This window comes from Varanus komodoensis, unplaced genomic scaffold, assembly GCF_004798865.1.
Source record: "Varanus komodoensis strain SLA01 unplaced genomic scaffold, ASM479886v1 scaffold26, whole genome shotgun sequence".
Taxonomy (NCBI): Eukaryota; Metazoa; Chordata; class Lepidosauria; order Squamata; family Varanidae; genus Varanus; species Varanus komodoensis.
The window spans coordinates 6,297,290-6,321,133 of record NW_025335684.1 but is presented as its reverse complement, the minus strand read 5'-3'; the positions used below and the strand labels follow the sequence as shown (position 1 = coordinate 6,321,133).

Genomic DNA, 23,844 nt, shown 5'->3' with positions numbered 1-23,844 from the left:
TTTTTTGTTAAAAAAAACCTTTTTTAAAAGGTGCCATTACATTGCCAGTTATCTAATTCAGCATCTGATTTTCCACGTTTTGTAATACATGCAAAACAAAGAACAAAAAAACCATAAATAGGATAATAAATACAGATTACAAGATCAAACAAAGTGCATGGGAAAATACATCAGACAGAAACTCTTCTTGCACATGCAGGACTCCTTTCTAACATTAATGGAACAGGACCTAATCCAGCAGGAAGTACTCCTGGACAAGCCCAACTATAAAATCAACAAGGTACAATTACACTCCTATTCATTTCAAAGCAGCTTGCCTGAGGAAATTCTGATGCATCAGCTTGAAACATATAAACGGACTTCAGTACTGAAGGGAAGTTTAACCAGTGTGTTCCATCCATCAGGTTTCATAAACAGAAAACCTCTCTCTCTCTCTCTCTCTCTCTCTCTCTCTCTCTCTCTCTCTCTCATTCTCCCTCCCTCCCTCTCTCTGAAATGAAGTATTGTCAGAATCCAACCAATTTCCTTCTTGTTAAGCATCAGATTTGAACTGGAACATGATGCAAATGGTTAGTGCATCCATGATCGGGCTGCAAAAGGGACCAGGCGCCAGCAAAAAGTCTCACTTTTGCAAATTTTGCAAGTGTGAAAAACAGGAACCAGTTCTTTCAAAACCGTCACATTTTGTGAAGTTCTGGGTGCTAACCAATGTCGGTGTGACTTAGACTAGACCCATTGAAGTAAATGACTAAGTGCCATTTCTTTCAGTGGGTCTACTCAAAGTAGGATTCACATCAGCTAGTAGCCGAGGAATCCATGAGAAGCTTTGTCGTTGTTCCAAGCATCAGGTTGCAGTGGGGAAGGAGAGGCACAGAACCGGCGGGTGATCGTCAGTGGCACAGGACCATCAGTGGGGTGCTCCTGGAGAGCGACCCTTGGCAAGTGTCCCCCATGCCAGCACCTGACCCACTGGCTTTAGTTAGCAACTAGAGTCATACGCATGGATTCGAAAGGGGTCCCCCATAAGAACATGATGTTCTGGTCTTAAAATGATCTAGCTGCACCACTGACACACTGGGGGAAGGCAGTTGCTACCAGCTGCCTCTAGTTGGGCTTAAGCAGTCTCGGCCTAGGTGAGCCAGTTCTATCTCCCTCAAAATGCCTTCCTTCCTCTGCTGAACAAAGCCACGACAATAAGAAGCTGTGCTTTCTTCAATGGCAGAATATTTCCTTCTGGCCATGGTCACACACGCAGCCCCGGTGCTGGATTTCCAAGCCAGCTGCAGCCCAAGAAATCTATTTCCCTGCCCTCCAGGGTGACTGCGTTCCAGCCGCCCTAAGCAGGCAGGGTGCCCCAAAAGGAGCCTTCACAGACCCGCCTGAGTCTTTCCACGCTGATGGGCACTTTGCAGGCAGATGCGGTCCAAGGGAGAAGCCCACGTTGGCTCAGCTCTCTGCGTTGAATATCACCCCCAGCCAGGCAGAGGTAAGGGTTAGGTGACTTCCAAAGGATTTGTGGGCAAGCCACTCCTTGCCACCATCCGGCTCCACTGATTACTAGAATCCCGCTTTCATGTTAGATTGTCCTTCTGTGACATGCAAGGCCTTGGAAGCCTCCAGTCCCATAAAAGGGGACAAGCTGGCACGTGTCTAGAGAAGAGGAGCCAGGGCATGAGGGCTCTGGACGGTTTGACTGATCAGGAATGCTTGAAGAGGCGGGTAAGCTTAGCCTGGAGAAGAAGAAGATTAAGGGGAGATGGAACAGCAGCCTTCAAATATCTAACAGGCTGTCATGCAGAAGGTGGGTTCTCGGTCACACCACAGGCCAGGACTAGAGGCAAGGAGTGGAAATTGCAGGGAAATAGATTTTAGCTAACCAGGAAGAAAAATGACCCATGCGTAAGAGCTCTTCCGCAGTGGAGAAGATGTTCTTGCGAGATGGTGGGTTCTCCTTTACTGGATGTACTTAAATGGAGGCAGGATGACTGCCTGTCACGACACTGCAGCTGAATCCTGCAATACAGAGCCGGCACTGAATAGGGACGGTTGGACTAGATGGTCTCTGAGGTGCCCTTCTGCTCCACAACTCTCTGACAGGCCGGTTTAAGCACGCCTATCCAAGTTGCTCAGTATTTGTTTTCAGGAAACATGGGCAAATGACTTTCCAGCAAACCTCCGTTAAATTAGCCTGGCTTTTAAATGTTTAAAATAATATTATTAAACATCACAACGACTCACTGATAAAGACAATCCGGAATGTCATTTGCACAAAAGACTCCAAACGGTTCCCTACAGCTGCTCTGCTCCAAATCTCCACTCACGACCCTTTTAACGACAAACAACAACTCGATACGGCGTGCACCTGACATGAACGCGGGAAGGAAAACCATACATAAAAATGGGCGCATCGGTTGTTCTCTTTGCACACTATGGAACGTCACGGGTTGGATTTTAAGTGCACAGGTTTTAACATAAAAGGCAGTGACGGGAATCGCTTAAACAGTCAGGGAGATGAAACTGTTGTATCTCTGGATGTTCCTCTTGAGGATTTCTGAGCAAGGGCCGAGGACTCGTTCAAAGCGAGGGCGGTCCAGCTTGACACACTTCAGGGGCCCGCGGGCCACCACGGTGGCGGCCCGAGGCCTGTTGAGCAACAGGGCGATCTCCCCTGGAAGCAGGAAGAAAGGGGCTGTGTCACACCTGTGGACCGTGCACCTCGCTCTCGCCCCAGACATGGCGGAGGTCTCCAGGCCAGCCCTTCCTCAAGCAGCGCGCATCTTTCTCCTTCTCCACCGGCACTCCTATTCCTAGGCACGGGTCTCATCCTCGCCTGCTCCAACCAGCCCTCTTTCAGCCTGCTGGCTGGGCCATGTAGGATGGGGGGTTTTCTGTCCAAGCATGCATAGGACTGCACCCACACTCGATTTCCACTTTGCTCATACAGATCAAGCTCAGCTGATCTCTTCTTTCCTTCCAACCAGTGAACCTTCACGGTTAGGCTAGACAGAGACAGTTCTGATCCAGCAGCTGGATTTTATGCTTCCAAAAAGGGAGGATCAGCTAGGTTCCCCCTCCCTGGCCCAGCTTGATCTTTGTAGATCCCTCTGCAACTAATTCCCCTCTTGCGGCATTTGACCACCATCAATGCCCTGAACTACTTAGAAGTCTACAGGGAGATTAATATGGCTGCTGAACGGAGGAGGAGAACAATACCGCGCACCCCATAAGCCCACACGGGCTGGTCTGCCTCACTGTTTTCTGGTCAAAAGGAGACAGAAACTTACCGAAATAATCCGATGGCCCAAGCCGCCCAACTTCCACATACTCTTCCTTATCAGACCTGCGCTGAAGCACAGAGGCGGTGCCCTGGAAAAGAAGACCAGAAGGGTTGTGTGAACGTGACTTATGCATGGCACTGAAACTGCAAAATCGGGGAAGGGCGCAGAGCTTACACACGATGTGTGTTGCAAGATCCGGGTTCGATCCATGGTCTCATTAGGTAAAAAGCTGCTGGGGAGCAGGGGAGGAGAAAGACACCGTTTGTCCGAGACTCCAGACTGCTGTGGAAGGACAAAACGCTTGCTTTCAAGCGCTGCAGCCTGCGGACAGGGTTGGCTCCGGGTTTGGTGCAAGCCAGCAGCGCCCAGTGACGGCCACCAGTCCGGAGGGGCTGCACAAGTGGGACCGGACAGTCGCAGCTGGACAACATGGTGGGAAGGAGCTGCTGCCCGTGTGTCGTAAAAGCAAGAAACGCAGACAGACTTGCGGAGCTCCTGGGCAGGCGGAATAAGCACAGAGACTAGCCTGCGCTGAAAGGAGAAGGGGAGGCAGGCAAGCAGACCTCCCAGGCAAGGGCGCAGCACGGCTCCAGACGGTGCCACCACAGGAAAAGCCCTGCACGGTGGCCAGTCGCCCTGGCGCCTGCTGCCTTGCTTCTCACCCCACAGGATGCGAGGAGGAGCAGCTGCGGGGCGCTTTCCCCAGAGGGCTCCAGCCACGCCTGCCCTTGGCCCCCGCTCGAAGGACCCCCCGGCAAGCCTCCCGCTGCGCCTTCAAGAGCTGGGTGGGTGTGCTTCTGCAGGGCATGGCAGCCCAGCCGGGAACGGCCCCCTTCGCCTCCGGCTGGGCTCTGCACCACACAGCGCTTGAGGGAGCAGGGCTGGCTCCTATCCAGTGGGCCTCTTAGGGAGGCGGTCACGGCTGGAGACGATGGGATCCCCTTCATTCAGCCAGCGCCTTTGCTGATCCTAAGGCCACGTCCTCAGTCGTGGAAGGCAGGGAAGGGACACGGATAGGAGGCATGTAGGCTGGCGGGGAAGTTGCGGCGGGGAAGGTCAGACCTTTTCCATCCTCCGCTCACCAAGATGCCTACCAAATTTTATGAATAACAACAATAAAAGAGGAGGAGGAGGAATCGGTGGAGATGGAGAAGCAGGAGGAGGAATGGGTGGAAGAGAGGGAGGGGGAGAGGGAGAGGGCCAACTTGTTGCAATTATAGAGTGCCATGACATGGGCTTCCTTCTGGATTTCAGTCTTTAGCTCGAGGGTGTTGGACTTTTTCAGCCTGAAGGGCAAATTCCATGTCGGAGGAGGTTTGCAGGCTGCATTCCAGAGTGGCCTTGGCCAAAAGCGAAAGGGCACCGCCAAATCGCGGCAGGCTGCAACTTGCTGTAAAACACAGCCGTGAGGCCTGTTGAGCCGGAGGGCCAGATTCAGCTGCGGAGAAGCTTTGGGGGGGCTGCATGCCAGTGGAGGTGGGGCAAAGGCAAAGCGGTGTGGCCAACAACACAACTAACCGAAAAGGACGAGCTTCTTGTCGCTTCAAATTCATTGCAGCCTCGCAAGATGGAGTGAAAGACAGCAGGGAAGCCAGAAAGCCACCAAACCGTTGGTGATCGGGGACAGGGGATGTGATCCTTTGGGGAGCCCCAGGGAGCTAAACTGGGGGCCCAGAAGGACTGGGTTGGGCCCCTGGGCATGATGCTCTGCCAGTTTCTTCATGTTTCGGTTCTGAACTGTTTTCATCATTTCATCCTGTATTTTGCATGCTGTATCTGTTTCGTGAGTCACTCAAGGAGCCTGCATTGCTGGGCAGTGCTATTAATATGGGAAGGAAGGAAGGAAGGAAGGAAGGAAGGAAGGAAGGAAGGAAGGAAGGACGGAAGGAAGGATCCAATGCATCTTCAGATAGGAAAGCAAAGTCTACTAGCTTGCAAAAGGATTAATGTTGCTGTCTAAACAAGCAGAAGTTTGTGCATGCAGTAGATCTGCCCACTGATAGCCCCTTAATGCAGAGAGAATTAGAGAGGGTTAGGTTCTGTGGGGCAGCTGTTAGGGGCCAAACGTTTTAAAGTCTGTGGTCCAGGTATCCTTCAAGGAGCACACATAGGAGCACCTTAATAATACTCGTAGAAAAGACAAGAGTGATTGTCTTTGTCTTAAATAACTTGGGTTAAACAAGAAAGAAAAAGAGAGAGAAGAAAGAAAAAGAAAAAACAAGGAAAAAGGGAGGAGGGGAGGGGAGGTGGACTAACAGGAAGCAAATTTGAAGGAAAATCTTGATTTGGCCAAGACAAAACTTGCTGCCCGGAAGGTCTCATGCTGGGAGGGTCTGGCCAGCCAGGCCTAGGGGTCATCACACAGGTGTCCATTCATTTTGCCTGTGCTGCTCTGCTCTCGTTGGCTGAGCCATGATAAATCCCCAGGAACTGCTGACCAGCTCTCAGCACTGCCTGAACCGCCCCAGAGCTCCCTTGAACTGTGCCGAACCTGCTCAAGTCTGGGTGCCCCAGGAAGATCTTCCCTCTCTGCTCACTCCCGCTCGGGCTGGAGACATGGGAGGGCTGCTTTGAAGGGAGGAGCATGCTTGGAATCGGTCCCCTGCCCACGGGCCGCGTGGGGTTTGTGCCGTGGCTTCCCCAGAAGCACAGAACTCCGCCTGCTGGGCTCACAGTGGAAGCAGAGCACTGGGTGGCTCGGGACACTGCTGCCTTCTGCCCCCCCCCACCAGGCCACCCCTCAAACATTTCTGCTCCCTCTGAGCTGAGCTTCTGGCCTCGTGTTATTTGGGGCACAGGTGGCTGGAAAGGGTAACCAAGACCCACTGGCTGGGTGCAGCCAACACCCTCAGCCCCCCGCAAGGGTTGTCGCTGAGCCAAGGGTCCCTGAGGGAAGGGGCGCTGCCTTCTCTGAAACCCTCTCGGCTAACGAGCCATGCCTAGCTAACCACCAACAGCCCATGGGAAGACTCCACACTGTTAGCTTATGAACTGTGCGTTGCCCGGTTGCTTTGTCATCTCAGCCGGCTCAGGGAACACAATACCCATGTTTCAACAGCAACCTGCACTTTGACACCAACCCACACACAACCCTCAGAGTGGGTTACCGTATCATCTGAACCCAGTGGCTGCGAGAAACCCAACTCCGGCTGCAGTGAAAGTCCGGTAGAGCCGGTTTGTTGCCCTGGATCCACACAGCTGCCCGCCTTTTTGGATTTGACCTGGCGATGTGGCTATGAGGGCCACCAGGATGAAAGTGTGCCCTTGGAAATGGACCGTTTGGCCACTAGCCTCTTCGCCGTTGTGAGCCCGAGAGGCTCAGCCTGGGACCAGGCAGCAACAGCTGCTTCTGGTGCAGCTCAGTTAAACCCCCGTCTGGAAGCTGTGGAAGCAGGGGCCACCAGGACAGCGCCCAGTGGGAACCCTGCGCCAGGCCCCGAGAGGAAGAGGTGGTGCCGCACCTCTGTGGCAGAGCGGATCCTGGCGTTGGCCCCAGCACTTCCAGTGAGCAAGTGCTGCAGTGATGCTTTCTGCCCAAGAGCGCGGAAGATGCTGCCGGTCAGAGCGGCCCACCCCAGCCTTTGCAGATCTGCATTCTGACTCAGCATTTGGCATCCCTACGCATTCTTCCGAAAATGCCCCTCCCACGTCCTGAAGAAGTAGCAAAATTCCAGTATTCCAATGGCTAATTGGTCTGCAGTGCCTGGAAAAGAGAGGAAGCGGCTCCATATCTCCATGCCGTCTCCGAAGATTTATTGCCGACGAAAGGGGAGTGTTGGGGAAAGACGGCCGATCTTACAGGGTGGAAGAAAAAGCGTGGGGGAGGGAAACCAACTGGTCCCAGAAGCGCATCTTGCCGAACGCCACTTCGCACAGACTACTTGTTCCACTTGTGGGGGGGGGGTGTCCTCCAGCAGCCCCCTCCTCACCTCCGGATATCATATAAGACTTCAAATACAACGGCATTTTCTAGATCGTTCCTTCCACTGCTCCATTGCTCTCTGCCTTCTAAATCCAAGAAATACCATGCTATCTGTTGGAGAAGGGCAGAGATGGCTTGCCTCCACAATTTTATTTTATTTTATTTCTTTTTAGATACTCAGCTTGGCAGTCGAGAGCGCTGTGTATTCCAGAGACATATTTTTTTCCATTCTTGGTGTGTGTGTTTTTGTGTGTGGGTCGGTTTGGATTTTTTCCCCCACAATCCCATTTTCTGCCTCAGTTCAGTGAGCAGCAGGTCCTCCATGGACCAAAAAGAATGCTTCTGATACCCAGACAACAGGAAACAGATGCATGGACAGATTATATCTCTTTGCCTCTTGCTTTAGGAGCCCCATGCTTGGCTACTGCTTCCTGGCACGCTGTCAGTGGGTGACCCTACTGGAAATACGGTTCTCTCCGGGGCACAGAGGAGAGGATGCTGCTAATTAATCAACAGCACCGGCTCCGTTCCACATTTCGAATCACTCCTGCAGAATCTTCCGTCTCCACGAAGGCATGGCATTTGCTGAGGATGCAAATCCCAGTTGTAGAAACACAGATAACGTCTCCAACTGTGCACTGTTCCCACTTGGTGATACGCAAACACCGAAGTTCCCAGACTTTTGCTACTTCCCCCGGCCTTATTCCTTCGGAATTAAATTGTTCATAGACCTTTTCTGCAGAGTGATGTGCATACATCTGGGAAAGCTGGGCCCCACCCCACATGTTGCTCCAGGGTTGTCAGTCTTGATTCGAGATCAGTGGGGGAAACTTAGTTTGGGAAATAAGCACTCAATGCACTTCAGTGCACATTAGTGGTGTTCATTTAACTCCAGCACAGCAGAACAGAACACCCCTCTTCTGAGGCACAAGAAGCAGGCGCTGAGGATAACATACAGGAAAGGGTAACTGGCCATCAGACCGTGTGGGCTGGCCAGAAATCAACAATCTTCCAGCCTTCCATGGTTGTTTAGTTAAGGCTTGCTCCAGTGACCAGAAAGATTTGTAGCCCTTTGGTGACATTTTATGAACTCCAGCACCTCAAGATCACCTGATGCCTGGCAAGTTTGAGGAGGACATTTGACCTCAGGGTAGTGTGGCTGAGCAAGGGGCCAGCCCCCCAGGCTAATAAATGTAGGGGGGCCAAAATGATAGATTGTCTGTGATCTCAGGAATTCCAACAAAGCACCGGAGGGTCTCTCTCTTCCTGGGAACCGATCTCTTTGCACCTCTCCTCCTCCTCCTTTTCCCTGAGTAAATATGAGCATCACATTGCAAGGACTGTCGGAGTCACTGACCTAAAACAGCCTGCCTGTACCACCTACCCGGCCTCTCTGCCCCCCTCCGGCTTCGCCCCGTGCACCTGCCTGGCTGCCTCCCCTCACCGCAGCAACCCAGCTCAGTTTGCAGAAGCGTGACCTGGCTCCTAATGGCTTTCAGATGTTCTGTGCCAGAGGTTCGCGGCTTAATGATCGCACCCTCATTTGCAATGCTAGAAGCGGATTACAACTTAAGCTCATGTCTTGCGCTCCTTCTGAAGTAATGAGGTTTTCTTGGCTCGTTATTTGGCAGCAAAGAGATCCAAATTGTGGAACACTCACACGCACGATGCTGTGAAGTCCACAGGATCGCAAAGGGTGCCTGACCGGCATGTCTTTGATCCATGCATCATTCATGGATCGGTGGAACGGGGGTGGGGGGTGCCCCCCTAAGGGTGAGTTTCCTGTCCAAGGTGCCTTGAGTGGTGGAGGGGGTGGGCAGATGGGATTCCACTGTCTTCTGAGCTTGGTACATAAAACCCAAGTGGTAACACCTAAGAATGGCACCTGATGAGTCAAGGTGTGCCCAAGGCTCAGGGCAGAAGTTGATAGAAGAAGGCTCAGCCGAGAAGGGCCTTCTTTGTGGTGGCACCCTGGTTATGGATCACGTTTCCCAGAACGCACCTGGCACCGACACATTATTCATTCCGGCGCCAGACCAAACCCTTTTTATTTGCCTGATATTTTAAGTTTTGATGTTGTTTTAAAGATGGGTTTTATTTGCTAAATTTATGTATTTGTCTATCGTAATTGATGTTCGATGCTGTGCTTTTACTGTATTACAGTCCTGAGACTTTGTGAAGGGCAGGACAGAAAAGCTAAATAAATAAACTGAAAACAGCTGCAGCGCCAAGAAGTCCGTCCCACCGTCCTGCCACGCAGTGCTGGGCCTTCAGCCTGCGGGTTTGCTCCATTCCCTGGAGGCCTACTGTGATGGCCTGCTTGCACACGCCCGTCGAGGAAAAGGTGCAGAAAAGGGCAAGGCCAGCGAGTGACCAGGTGTCCTACTTTGTGGACGACAGTCCTCTGTTTGAAGGCGCTCTCTTATTCACCTGGTCCAACGCTGGTTTGAAGTCAAAGAATGAGAAGAAGGGAGAGAAGCACACGGGCCTTGAAGTTGCTTGTGGCACATTGGGATGCCAGCCGAACTGGGAAAAGTGTGTCTAGGTGATGCCGTCCCTCAGTTTTGGCCATAACCAAGGGCTCCCCTCCTTCCAGCCTTCGCTGGGGATCCAGGAAGGAGAATCAGCAAGACCTCAGGTGTGGCATTCTGGATTTCTGTTCATCTTCTCCCATGACCTCTCTTCAGAGTTTGCCTCTCGCACTTCCCTTCCATCGACTAGCACAGAATCACTCAACTCATCCAAGAAACCTCAGAATGGAAGAGTCATCGCTGATGAATTCAAGAGGCCCATGAGGAGCACGGACGGATTACTAAGAAGTCCTGCGAACCAATTTTTGCAGGGAGGGAGCTGGCGAAAGGGCGCAGAGTCAAGAAACACTGAAGAAAGATGATGCTTGAGTTCTCCTCTGATTCAAACCACGGCCCAGAAGATGGGTAACCACATCAAACACTCTGATGGCTGCACAATTGCATCCAAGTCACAGATTTTCCCTGCCTCGTTCGCAGATGTTTAGGGCAGGGTGTCCAAACAGTGAAGCCTTCCACAGGGAACCCTCCCATGTTTTCCCAGAAAGCCAGAGGAGAAAAACAGGGAATCACAGCACAGTGCCTTTGGACTGGAAGTATTCCGAGCCCTTGGTCTGGAAACTAAGGGAGCGGTCCTCTTGGGATGCCAGAACCCCCAGACTCGGATCCCACAGAGAGCAGAGGAGTGGCAGAGGCAATCTGTCCCTCTCTGCATTTTCGCTCGACATCCAGTCCTGCCTTCTAGCAACACTGTCTCGTGGGGGAGGAAGAAAGCTGGAGCGGCTGTGGGATACCTTGCATCTTGGCTGCTCCCTTCTCTTTCCTACATCCAGTCCATGCCTTTTTCTCCCTCCCTGAGCTTGTTTCCCGGCCTCAAGGAGCCGGGGGCACAGGTCTTCCCACACTGCTGCAAGAGAGGGGGACCAGAGCTCCAATTCCAACTCTGAGGTCAGTTCATTGCCTCCAACCTGAGAAATGGAAAACCGAACCATCCTAAATGTGGCCTTAATACAACACCTAGAGACCAGAAGCAAATTCCTCCCACCCAGAGATGTTTTAGGCTTTAGGCATCAAATCTCAAGCCTAAATCTCTGACCCACTTGGGGTCCCAAGCGGGGAAGATTTTCTCCATTTGAAAAGACAGAATGGCCTCTCCTTGGCTTTGTGACTCGCAGTCAGAGCTTTAAGGCTGGCACAGTCTTTGCTCTCCCTGTCTGCCTCGTCCAACAATTCTGAGAAGTACAACTTTTCTTTCTGGGCATAGAAAGATGCCCCTTGTGAACTAATCTCCTTGCGTTTCTGGTGAGAAAAATTTGCCCCAAGTCCCGATGGAAGTGCTTTCCAACTTCTTTCCAGGTAGACACACACCTTGATCCCACAGGCATGATTGGAACATTCGCAAGGCAAAGAGCGACCATTCTGGTTGTTTCCACACACAAGGCAGAGTGCTGGTTTTAGCCAGACCTCCACAGCTCAGAGCCTAACAAAAAAACCCTGCTCATTAGAGTTGTCCTCTGAGCTTATCTTCGGGTTCCCTCCAAGGAGGCGTTCTCAGGAGTATTCACCTGCCACCGTGTCCTATAATCTCTGACAGCAGCCGAAAACGTCTTTAAAATTTGCTCAGGCTTTAAAGCTCTGAGGTTACAGCTGCTGAAAGAGTTTTAATGATGCCCTGTATCATAGTATATCCGAACGACTGCTTTAATGCGTAGCTTACACTGTATGCCGGAAGGCAGAGACTGCCGTGTGACTGAACATCCTGAACTGCTCTGGGATTCCCTTTTTGGCCAAAGAGCAGGGAAAAATCCCTTCAAGCCTACATAAACTGTAAGCCACCCTTGGGACATAACCGCAATGATTCTAGTAGGTGGGAATCGAAGGGTATTGCATTTTTTAAGGAAGGATTTGAAATATATAATTAAGTCATGAGAGTCTCACACCGAGCCATTTTGTTATAAAGAATGCTCCTCTGCTTTATAGGAGTAGCATAGTCTGGTTGTTGTGGTGACCAGGTATCCTGCTTTGCAGAGCAGAATCCTCTATTTGAAGGGCAAGCCCTTTGTAAAGACAAAGAACCATCCGAAGGGAGGGCAAGCCACCTCAGTCCCAGAAAAAATTGAATCTGGAGTCAGCAAGGTCACCTGGCCATGGTCTGTATTTCTAATTAAATCACAGCTACATATCTACGCATTAGTATATAGCAAATGATGCAGAGTGCCGTCTCTTTTTGTCCTGTTTTTTCCAGTAATTCTTCTTTTAATTTCCTTTTTTGCCTGATGTGTGTGTGGCCACCTGAAGTTCAGCAGAACATGGGGGGAGCTCAAGAAATCGCTTGCAAATGTGGGTCAGCCGTAACCCTCGGGCGGATGCTGCTTTCTGCAGAGTCACATAATTATCTATCTTACAGCAAGTGTGTGCGCACGGATGTACACACACACACACACACGCGCACACACATTACAGTAAAGGAAAGGATGTGAATGGAAGGAATGCCGCAGAGGTAATGCCCCATCTTTCCATCTGTGCCTTTGTTTTGAACTGAAATAACTCTGAGTTATATTATTCTACATATCATTTCATTTTCCCCAGTTGCTCAGAGCAACGGTTCTTCAGCCACAAAGACAGGACAGGGTGTGAGCAGAGCGTGGCCCCTCAGAGGCCAACAATATCAGTTCAGGGTTTGCAGGCAGATGGCAGGGAGGGGAGATTGGAAACTCGGTTTCTCAATCCATGCATATTATTCTAAGCTCAGCATCACACTAGATCTCAGCAAGGCAACACTGGTTTTCTTCCAGAACAATTCTGTGCAGCAAATGCCATATGTTCACATGTTATCTCCCTAATATTCATAATTTATTCTTTTTTGAAGCATTTCAGTAAGGCTTGTGTAAAAAAAACCCCTGCCTAACAAAGAAGTATCTTTAGGAAAAGTAAAAAAGGAAAACAGTGATTCTAATGATCAGCAGTTAAACTGATAGATGCTACACGCATAATACACCAGAAGCTGGAATCATGTCAGTGGATGAATATGGCTTGTTTTTCCAATCATCCATAAATGTCATCCAATTCTGAACAAAACTGTTATGTGTTTGCCTGGCATCTCTTAAGAAGCCCTCTTGTCATTCCTGCCAGTCCACATGTTTTATCTTCCCATTTGGACAACCGGGCAGCTGTTGAGGACCTTGCTTTTTAATGGAACGTTAAACTACCCTCCCTCCGTAGGACGTCGGGAAGGGCAAAGACTCCATGGCAAAGCACCTGCTTTGCAAGCAGAAGCCCAGGTTGGAGCTCAGCATCTCCAGGCAGAGCTAGAAGGAATCCGGGTGAGGTCTGGGGGGCCTCTGGGTTAACGATGCCAAGTCTACCTTCTCATCACTATCTCACCCATCTCAGTGTGTTTGTGGCTGCATTCACACAGCACAACAAGCAACCCTGCATGGTTACCACGGTTCACGGTTTTTTTTAGCATGAGCCACCTGACAGACAATCAAGTGCCTCCTATATTATCATGGTTCCCGTCCCCCACTCAGTCCTCCCACGGTTAGTGCGTATCCCATCAGCCACTGCCTCTGAAATTCAACCTCAGATTGCATGGCTGCCTCTCTGTGTCACCTTCCTCCTTCTCCCTGGTTGGCACACAGAGTCTGGATGGCTGGAGCAGCTCCGGCAATTGCCACTCTTTCCGGGGGTCTCTGTGGTATTTGCATACTAGGACTGTGGAAACCATGATCCTGGGTTCACATAGCACAACAAACCATGGTGGCAGGAGAAACCATAGAACAAACCATGGTTTCTTAGCATGGTTTCTAAAGCCCAAACACACCATGGTGAAATATCATGACCAGGTTTGGACAACACAACAGACCAACAATGGTTAAAAAAAAACAAGCCACCATGGCTTGTTGTGTTGCCCAGAGCCAGCCTACATCTCACTCCCTTCTCAGCTCCTTGCTCACCACTGCTGCCTTCAGCAAGCAAGAAACGCGGCTCCTGCTTCTCACCCGTTTTCTGTGACACAGAGTGAGAGGCAAGCCAATGAACAGTGTACGGCTGCAATGGTGGAGAGGAGGAGCAGGTCCAGGGGGCCCTTGCCAGGTGTGCGCCCCGGCAGGTGCCAGATCTGCCTTTGATGCCGGATCTGCCGAAACCTGGCAATGGAATGGTCCATACTGGGCAAGCATGCCTCGTACCAGGTACTCCTCTTTCTCTGGTCCTGCACCACTGTTGAGTTTTGCCTTACCCAAGAAACTCCCGAAGATTTTACCCGTGTACTAGGGAACGGCGCACTCCCCCACACCGGCCAGCAACCCAACTACCACTTCACAGGAGCCAAACCGAAGCGCAGTCCAAGTCACGCTGAAGTCAGTGGAAATTCTTGCTGGCTTCTGCAGCAGTTGGACAGAACTCGGCAAGAGCAAAACACATTTTACAGCACAGATGACTTAGGAGTATTTTTTATGCCCTTCAGTCATGTGCTCGATAATTTACCAGAAACTGACTGACTGACACCATTCCTCGTTGCCATTGCTAGTTGAATTAAAGCTGTTTTTGGCACTACGACGGCTGAAATTACAAGTTCGGAAGCAGCAGCGGCCCGATAAGTGCAGCAAGCGCACTGAGATTTAACCCAACCTCAAGGTGATGTTAAAAAAAAACCCCTTAAAAATGCCAAGATATTGCAGCTGGATTTAATTTTAACTCCGCACCAGTGTAATCTTGAACAATTTCAGTGCAATTCCACTGGCCTTTGCTTGCCCGCCTATTGCACCTTCTTGTCTGTTGCAAAGATTACCCCTTTGAATCGGGGTTGCCAGACAGGCCTCCGATTTGCATTTCAAAAGCGAGCACTCTCTTGGAGCCCATGTCCACCAACCGACTTGCTCTTTTCTTGGTCTGCGAAGATTAATTGGACAATAATGTGATGAAAGCGACATTTCTCAGTCGGCAGAGACACGAGCTTCCAAGCAACAGGAAGAGCGGGTGACTTCTTAACAAAACGGCACATTATTTTGAGCTGGGCGGCCTCGCGCTGCTCGTGATGGATGAGCCAGGACAGGGGAAGTGCCGAGGGGGCTCAGAAGCCCACCGGGGTCGAATGCCATGCATGGGAATCCCCCAGAGATTATCTTGAACTTCTGAGGAGGCAAAGTCAACCAAGTCAGCAATGGAAGCAGCAACAAATCAATGTAAATAAAGAATCAGGAAATAAATGGAAGTATCGCACACAATGGACTTGTGCCTCAGGACCTGGGGTCAAATTTGGCCCAACTGGGCTCCCCATTTGGCCCACTGAGGTCTTCCACAAGGCCCCAGCACCCTTTCCTAACCCCATCCCATTTCTCCTGGGCATCAATCCTTTGGTGCTTTCCTGGGTTTTATGTATTTTGCCCATGTTTTAAAAGGCTGAACTGCCTCTCCGGAGACTTACTTATTGGATGTAACAGCTTTAAGCTAAAGGAAGGTATAAAATGTAATGTAAAAAGAAGCTGACGTGCTTGATATTTGGGCCCATCATCTCAGTTTTGGCCCTCTCCACCCTGGGAGTGCAGGCAGCTTCTGCAAGATGGCTTTTTGACGGGAATAGGTTCAGCTCCCACGAGGTAATAGAACGGAGCCCTAAAATTCCAGCCTTCATGATGTTCTGCACCACAGTGACAAGTTAATGCTGCTTTCTTTAAGCAGTTCCAGTTTAAAACCACAGGTGTTCTGCTGCTTTCTCAGCTACTGGCTCCTTCCCGCCTCACCCCATGTTGTGTTAAGTGGGCAGGGTTCCCACACAACAGTTCGACACTTTAATCACAAGCGTGGAAGCACCGTGGTCCCCAATTAAGACGTCAATGGGTCTTGAACTGGCAGGATTCAGGGTAACAGGCAGAGCTACCTTTCCCCACCTGGTGTCCTCCACAAACATGTTAGACTGCAACACCCGTGATTCCCTGAGGCTTCCTGCAGTTGCAGTTCAAACATCTCGAGAGCATCAGTTTGGGCAAAGCCAAGGTGGAGGGTTCATCGCATGGGTCACCAGCCATGGCTTGACCAACGAGGAGTGCTGCAGGGACCCCCCAGGGAAGCCATGCCAGGGAATCCCTTGCACCAAGTGGCCAAAGCAAGTCACGTGACACTTCCTGGCCTCTCTCCGCCCCCTCAAGCCAGGCTTGCTTGCTGAAGTCCACACAAGAAGAAGGTCTCTTCCGGTTGCCTTGACCTACCCCCAGCAGCACAGAAGCCCAGTGTAACACCATGCTAGCATTATTTTTTCCAGGTACCCATCCTTCATTATGAGGTAGGGCGCTCATATGTCCTCTTTTACACAGGGCAATCCTCTCTTTAAAGGGTTTCCAGAGGATGATCGTCTGCTTTGAAGACATTCTTGAACTCAAGAGCTGTCCAGTTCAAGTCTGCTATCAAAATAAAGAACCATCAGAAAGAAGATCTGGGCCTTGAAGTTGCCCATCAAGAGCACCTGGACAGAGGACTATACAGGACAGAACACAGATCAGCTATTCCCAGTTTCCTCCGTGATGGTGAGATGGACCATATTTCTGTATAAAACCTGTAGTTCTATTTAAAAGCTGTATTTCATACATATTAGCATCTGCACATTTTATAGAAACAGATGCCTTCTTTCAAGGTGGTGCATGTCTCCATTCTGGGGCAACTCATCAGTGGCCACCCCATTAAGAGGATTGCTAAGGCCCTACAACCTATCCATTTATACTTAGATATATGGCACACTCCCTCAAAAGAAGATGGACAACTAAATCTTTCTCTCTCTCCTTATTTGGACCATGCACAGAAATAGCCAGAAAGAGAGAGAGAGCACAAAAAAGAATGAGATGCTTTTTCATGATGATCCATCAAGACTGGAAAGCAGTAAAAACAAGCAAGCCATGGGGCATTTCCGAGGGACCCATGAAAGGGCAGGGTGAAGGCCCAGACACGGCTCCACCCAGCGGCTCATTAATCACCAGGAAATCCCTTCGCCTTGATCCTTCCGCACACTTTCCAAATTAGACAGAGGCTTATTTTAGACTCACCCCATCGTCGTAATCAAGTTCACACTCCCTGCATTGTGGCTTCATTTGTTTTTAATTGCAGACAAGAGCCTGTGCCAAGAAAAGCCCAGTTCTGTGATTAGCATACATTAGGAAAGCTTTTCTACGAAGGTTGCCTAGCCCAAGGAGGGTCTGAAGCGTTTTTTGAAACCCCAGGAAGGTGGACGGAGGGGCCTTGAAGTCGCCCACCCACAGTTAGCACCTGGATAGCAGACTGGGCAGAAACACCGGCTACCTGCTCACAGCCTTCTCTGCTTCGAGGCACTGTATCTTTTTAAATCCAGGGTGGGCAGCAGAAGCAAGTTCTATTATTATTACATTGCATTTATATTCTACCTTTCTTCCCCTTGCAAGGAACCCAAGGCAGCTGACAAGGTTGCCCTCCCCTCTATCTCAGGACAACAACCCTGTGAGGTAGGTTAGGCTGTAAACCTGTGATCAGCCCAGTGAGCTCCATGGCAGAGCAGAGACTAGAACCCAGATCCCCCAAGTCCCGTTCCAGCCCTCTTAACCCCCATGACCAAAACGCATCATATTTTGCCAAGCGGCAAAAGCTATAAGCGATGCAAGAATTCTGTTGCGAGGAAAATATGAGCTGCTTCCGATAGACAGGGAGCAGAGGAATGCGAAAAGGAAACGGCAAGGGGGCACCGTCTGAAGCAGGACATCGCTCACTGAACAAACCGAATCGAAGCCCTCGATCTGTGCCTTGGCTCTATTTGCACATGGAGCCCTGACTGTGAAACTGTCGAGGCAAGTCGAGTGACAAGCTGGCGGGAAAGGACATCGCCATCCGAAGGACCTGAGCAACCACCGCAAGCAGGGCGGCGGCGTATTTTGGCTCACCGGGTCAGCTCTGAAGGTGGCCTCCAGCCGTCAACCTGGGAAGCATCAGCGGCGGGCTGGGTCTGGGTCTAGATCTGGGGAGTTTGGGGCAAGACCCCACCCATGGGCCTCATCCATTCATGAGTATGCCTCCTCTCCAGCTTCATCCCTAGCTAGTCCTGTTCCTCCTCCTCCTCCTCCTCGGGGCTGCCATCTTGTTTGTAGGGATATATCGATTTTGATCAAATCCATTCTGCTGGTTTTTCCACAGATGTCCAGGCATCTTTCAATCGACCGACTGCTCCATGATGCGATGTGCAAATACGTGGCCCCACTCACACCGCTGTGCTGCGTGTTTGCACTCATTCGCATGTGCGACGTTCACACGTGTGCCAACGATGCGCAGTAGCACGAGGTGCATTTGTGCAAATCTCCCCGCAGAACTGAAAAGCAGCCCTGGCAGGTCCCACGCGTCAGCACAACTTGGCCCAAGGCGCAGGCTCCACGGGCCCGATTCAGGGCAGTGTGAACGTGCTGCCCCCCCCCCGCACGCAGGTCTGTGTGGCAGCCCTTCCTTGCTCGCTGGCTTGCTTGCTTGCTTGCTTGCTTGACAGGCCAAGAACCCCGGAGCAAGTAGGTCGCTGCGTCTCCTGGGCCTCCTCCTCTCCACCCCTGTGCTCTGGGCCACAGGAAGAGGCAAGAGGGCCAGCAGGTGAGGGGGCAGGTCCGGCAGGCTCTTCTCCACGGACCCCTGCCCCGCCGACTCTCCGGATCTGCTCTGTTCACCTGGAAGGTGCTTTGGCCGAGAGAGCTCAGATCAGCTTCTGCAGGAAAACAACAGAATGCGCTCGCGCCCTGATGCAGAGCAGGCCGTGCCAAGCTGCAGGGCCCGCTGCCAAGAAGGGGTTTGTTTGCCTCCTCCAGGCATGCCAGCGGACAAAGACTTAAAAGTTGCAGAAAGGGAGGGGGGCGCTGCATTTTAAAGATTCCTGGTCTCAACAAAGCCAGCCATTCTCCTTGCTTTCTCCAAAGCCAGGAAATGTCCACTCAGTCAAATAAAAAGCCGCCCGATAATGGCTTATTCATCGCCACTTCATATTTGGAACTGACCTTCGCAGTTACCATGTCGAGAGCGCAGACGCTGCGGACTGCCGCCCCCTACCAAGTCAGCAAGAGCGAATGCAAAGGAAGGGGAGGCAAAGCGAGGGGGTGTTAAAAGGTGGGGGCCACTCACCCCGCCCCAAAGGCCTTTCCGGAGAAAATGGTTTTCAGCCACCCGTGTTCCTCCCACAGACACCTGCTAGTCAGCAGAGAGCGATGTGCGGACACCACCGGGGGAAGCCACGGCCACAGGCAACGCAGCAGCCGTGGAAATCACGGTGGCTGGCCAGGGCAGAGGGGCTTGCGTCGGAGCGAAGCGAGGGGGAGGCACGATTCGCAGATGTTTCGATTCCCCCGCAAGCGTCCCGTGGGCCCGAACAGGCACCGCACGGCTGCGGAATACACAGGAGACCTCGAGCCCATGAGATCAAGAGGGGTTTCTCCAGGAAGAGCGAAGGACAGCTGGTTAATTTCTCATGATTACATTTACAGTCCTGCCTTTCCTCCCGCTTGTGAGGAACACAAAGCAGCTCATAGTCTAGCTCCTCTCCGTTTTATCTCCTTAACAACCCTATGAGGTAGGTTAGGCTGAGAGCAAAGGACCGGCCCAACTCATCCAAGAAGTTTAATGGTCCAATGAGGACTAGAAACTTGAACCTCCTGAGCATAAATTCAACGTTCTAATCATGACATTCAGTGATTCTATGGTTCAGGGGGCTCATGGCCAAATAAGACACCCCTTCTCCATAGAACTTTCATTCACCTCACATAGTACCTAACTGGAACTGGTACCTTTGGTGTGGCAACACATCTTGGCTTCTGAAGCCTGACACAATTTAAAAACCTTTTACCGAATCAGATATCTCCAAAGCCCTTCCCTTTCAGTTTATAGCTCAAGAGTTTATGACATGAAGCAGTGCAATTTATTACATGTATTTATTACACTACACCCCAAAGTTCCTCTTTCAAGGAACCCAAGGCAGATACAAGATTACAAGCTTCTCCTCTCCCTTTTACCTGCACAACAACAGCCCTGCGAGGCAGGTGAGGCTGAAAGTCCATGGCTGGGCCAAAGTGATCCCAGGAGTCATCACTAGAGGGGACACCAAAGAACTCGGATCTCCCAAGTCCCCGTCCCAACTCCAACCACTAAACTACACTGCCTCTCTTTAAAGTAGGGATGTGGGGCTGCCCAGCCTCACACAAATCGACTGCTCAGCCCCCCGGCTGAGCAATCAGCCCACTCGGTGGGGAGGGAAACACCCTGCGCGGTTTCCCAGCGGCCGGCCGGACCGAGGAGGAAAGGCGCTCTCCATCCTTCCTCTGCCAGTCCCTTGACTGCTTGTGTTTGTTCTTTGCTTGCTTTCGGGGACTTGTTTACACAGCTCGATAAGAACTCCAGCCCAAGTGAAAAACAAGGGAGGAAGGCTCACAGGATCAAATGGCCACCAAGCCTCCCGCGGCACTTTCAAGACGGGCGCATTTCGCACGGTATTTGCGAATGAGCCCAGCGGGGCCTGGGTGGGAGCAGCCTCTCCGGGGGTCCAGCAAAGAGAGCAAGCCAGCGCGGCAGCTGTCACGGCTGGCGCCGGGACGCCACCACGGCTGGCCGAAGCGTGGCCCCTGCCACGGAGCACACGCATCGCTCACCGAGGGAGAGGGCTGCCCCACGGACGAAGCCGCACCACTTGGCCTTGGGCCTCCTGTTAGTCCTGGCTTGAAACTGTTCTGACTGCATAGCTACACCCTTGCTGGGGAAATCATACCCCCACTGGCTGAAGGGGGACTTGGGGATTCAGCCACACGGATGCATTGACGTTAATTCAGATTAATGAAGGCGTTTGAACCACAAAGTTATCCCGGAGCGCAAACAAGGACGGTTCTTTTTGCATGCACGAGAAGTTTCCAGTGTCTGAGTTTCAAATGAGAGCGACCTGCCAGAAAAGGGCATTCTACAGTCTGGAGTGGCTTGAGACTGCAAGACCTGCTGGAGTGCCTCTCCCGACACTATGCTCAGCCTCTGGGGCCTTCCTCCAAGTGCCAACTCCTCCAGCAATTAGGCAGGGCTTTCTCTGTGGTGGCCCCATCTCTACAACAACCTCCCCGCTGCAGCCTGCCAGCATCAACCTTGCAATCTTTTCAGCATCAGGTTAAGACAACCTTTTATGCAGAGGCTACTGGGGGCTTGAAGGCATTACCTATCACAGGTGGTTCTTTTTACAGGTCATTTTTAGCGTATATTTTTTTTTAAAAATGCCTTTTTATTTTATGGTCTTTGTAATGAATTTTATTTTATTGTTTTGCTTTTGTGGATTGTTGTAAACCACCCGGGAGCTATAAATGAAGTAATGATGGTGGTGCTGATGCTGATAATGACAATAATAATGCAATAATTCTACAGCTGGGGTGCCACCACTGAAAAGGCCCTGCCACTTGTCACATTGCCCCTGAAGTGAGCGTGAGGGTCCTGCTCAAACCTTGACTGCAGCCCTAGACTCCACCCCACTCTCTGTTTTATGTGAAAATGGGGTGGGCAGCTAGAAGAAGAAGAAGAAGAAGAAGAAGAAGAAGAAGAAGAAGAAGAAGAAGATATTCATGCCCCCAACAATGCAGGCTAACCTGGTTCAGTATAGACCAGGGGTCGGCAACCTTGAACACTCAAAGAGCCATTTGGACCCATTTCCCACACAAGAGAAAACATCGGTAGTGCAAAACCCTTCTGACATCTAAAATGAAGATAACACTGCATATATCGTTTTTTACCTTAATGCTATATATATATATCTTCATTATGATTTAGCTGCAGCTCTTGTTCAGTCACTAAAAACTGTTATTTTTAATCTTACATTATAAACTAGTAGGACTCCTTTCATATATTTTGAATAGGAGAACAGCTTCCTGAAGAGTCAAAGTCAGTGCTAAAGGGCTGCATGCATTAAACAGCAAACCCCATAAGTTCGTCAGCAGTAAAAGCAAATGAATCTACCCACATATCATTAAATGTTCGGTTTTCTTCAGAAACTTTTCTTTTCTTCAATTTATCCATGGTTGGCCTACAGTGGGGGGAGGGGGGAGCTCAGTAAATCGGAGTGGATCTGCAGATGGTGGCTGTGCCTGAGATATAGGTGTGTTTAGTGACTGATTAGCAGATAAACAGTCAAGTGCTGTGAATTGTGGCAGGTTCCAAGCGCAGCTTTTAACATTCAGATGAAGGAGATTACACTGGGACAAAGAGAATCCTTTCAGCAGCAGGAAGCTTGTTTAGCAGAGGAATGTAGGAATTTACTTAACTAGCTGATATGCTTGACTAGCTAGCGCTGCCTTCCTGAGTGGAGCTTCCAGCAGATCGGCGGCTGTGCCGGCGCGTGTTTTGAGTGACGGAGCCGCAGCAGAGGGGTTCAAGAGCCACGTGTGGCTCCGGAGCCGCAGGTTGCCGACCCCTGGGCTAGACAAATGAATCAGCAACAAGACTTGGCCACAATTTACATGAAAAGGATAGCATTTTATTTTATTTATTTTCCAATTTATATCCTGCCTTTTTCCTACAAAGGGCTCAAGGCAGCTTACATCTCCTCCTCCATCTTATCCCCACAACAACAACCCTGTGAGGTAGGTTGGGCTGAGAGTCTGTGACTGGCCCAAAGTCACTCAGTTGGCTCCATGGTGAGCGGGGACTCGAACCTGGATCGCCTGAGTCCCAGTCCCATGCTCTTAACCACTACACCACACTGGCTCTACATCAAGAAAACGGGATATGGGTGAAATCCAATGATGTGCCAGACACAAATTCACACTAGATGGACACAAGTGGATACCCCACTGTTCCTCCTTTAGCCGCCCACAAAGCCTGTGGTGGGAACTGGTGGAGTTCCCCCGTTGTTAAGAACATACTGGCATTTCCAGCATAAACCTCACTTTTAAGGGGTTTATGGATCAGATGGTTTGGATTACATTGGGGAGAAGCTGGACTGAAAGGATCATCCAGATGTGAATGGAGAAACCACCACGCTAATTTCTTGCACAAACTGCCAAGCGTGCAGAACAAAGGTGTTGCTATCTTAAACTTTCAGGATGGAAACGCCTCGACGCCACTTTCTCTCTCCCGCTCTCTCTTTGATGCCGCAAGTTTGGTGAGGGCAGTCTACGCGCTGGTGACTAAGCAGCACAGCGAACCCACATCTGGATGAGTAATTCTTGCTTTACGGCAGGGCTGAGCAACACAGAACTGATGGGGTTCCCCAAAAGACCGCAACTCTAGAGAAGCACCTCAGCCCTTAAAAAAAGGACCACACCAAATCATCCCCACGAGAATGAAGAACAAGGCATCTGCAAGAAGGCAGAAGCAGTAGCAAAACAGGGATCGGTTCACCAGAACTCTGAGGCTGTCCCAGCAAAGCGCAACTCTCGGAGCAAGTGCAGTTTGCATTTTCCCCCCAACTTGCTTTTTTCGTGCAAGGAACCCTGTAGAGACCTTGGTGTGTTGGGACGGGTGGGGGCTGAGAGCCAGTGATGGTGCTGGCTCTAAACGGTTGGCCAGGCAGCCCAATTCCACCTAGATGACATTCATCTCCCTAATTAATCATTAATCTTGCTTTGTTTCTTCAAGAGATTATCGGGGCGATAGCAAAGTGAACCTAAGGTGGGCCTGACTCCATTAGTCCCTGAAGAAGTGACTTGCTCCAGAGTTCTCAAGCTCAGACGGGTTCACCATGTGTGCGTGCGTGTGTGTGTGTGTGGGTGTGTTTTGAAGAGGTTCCTCTTGGGTGAAAAAGTCAATCAGGTCAGAGCATGTATTAATATCTTCCTTCCTTCCTTCCTTCCTTCCTTCCTTCCTTCCTTCCTTCCATCCATCCATCCATCCGTCCACCCATCCATCTGAAGTGTGTTTGCCTTGCAAACCCTCCAAAGCAGCCCAGTTCGCACTCTCCCCTTAAGCAGGCTGATAAACAGGACGGCAGCGTGTCCTACTTTTCAGCATACAGTCCTCAGTGTGAAGGGCTGCCCAGAGCAAGTCCAGTTAGGAGACAAAGAACCAGAGGAACCGAGAGAGGCGTTTACCTTGCTGACAAACAGCGGTTGATTGTACCCTTCCTCACTAGGGCAGGATCTAAACATAGCCATTATTTCCAAATGTT

The 23,844-nt window shown here is 50.8% G+C and overlaps 1 protein-coding gene across 1 annotated transcript in view; it reads right to left on the bottom strand.

Moving 5' to 3' along the window:
• Window positions 1-512: 512 nt before the first annotated feature.
• PRKAR1B (protein kinase cAMP-dependent type I regulatory subunit beta) overlaps window positions 513-23,844 on the bottom strand; it is a 105,120-nt gene continuing 81,788 nt past the window's right edge. The window contains exons 10-11 of the mRNA XM_044433851.1: window positions 3,285-3,366; window positions 513-2,668 (exon numbers count right to left, since the gene is read on the bottom strand). Of these exons, the coding sequence (XP_044289786.1) occupies window positions 2,496-2,668; window positions 3,285-3,366 (255 nt within the window). The 3' untranslated portion in view covers window positions 513-2,495. The remainder of the gene's footprint in view (window positions 2,669-3,284; window positions 3,367-23,844) is intronic.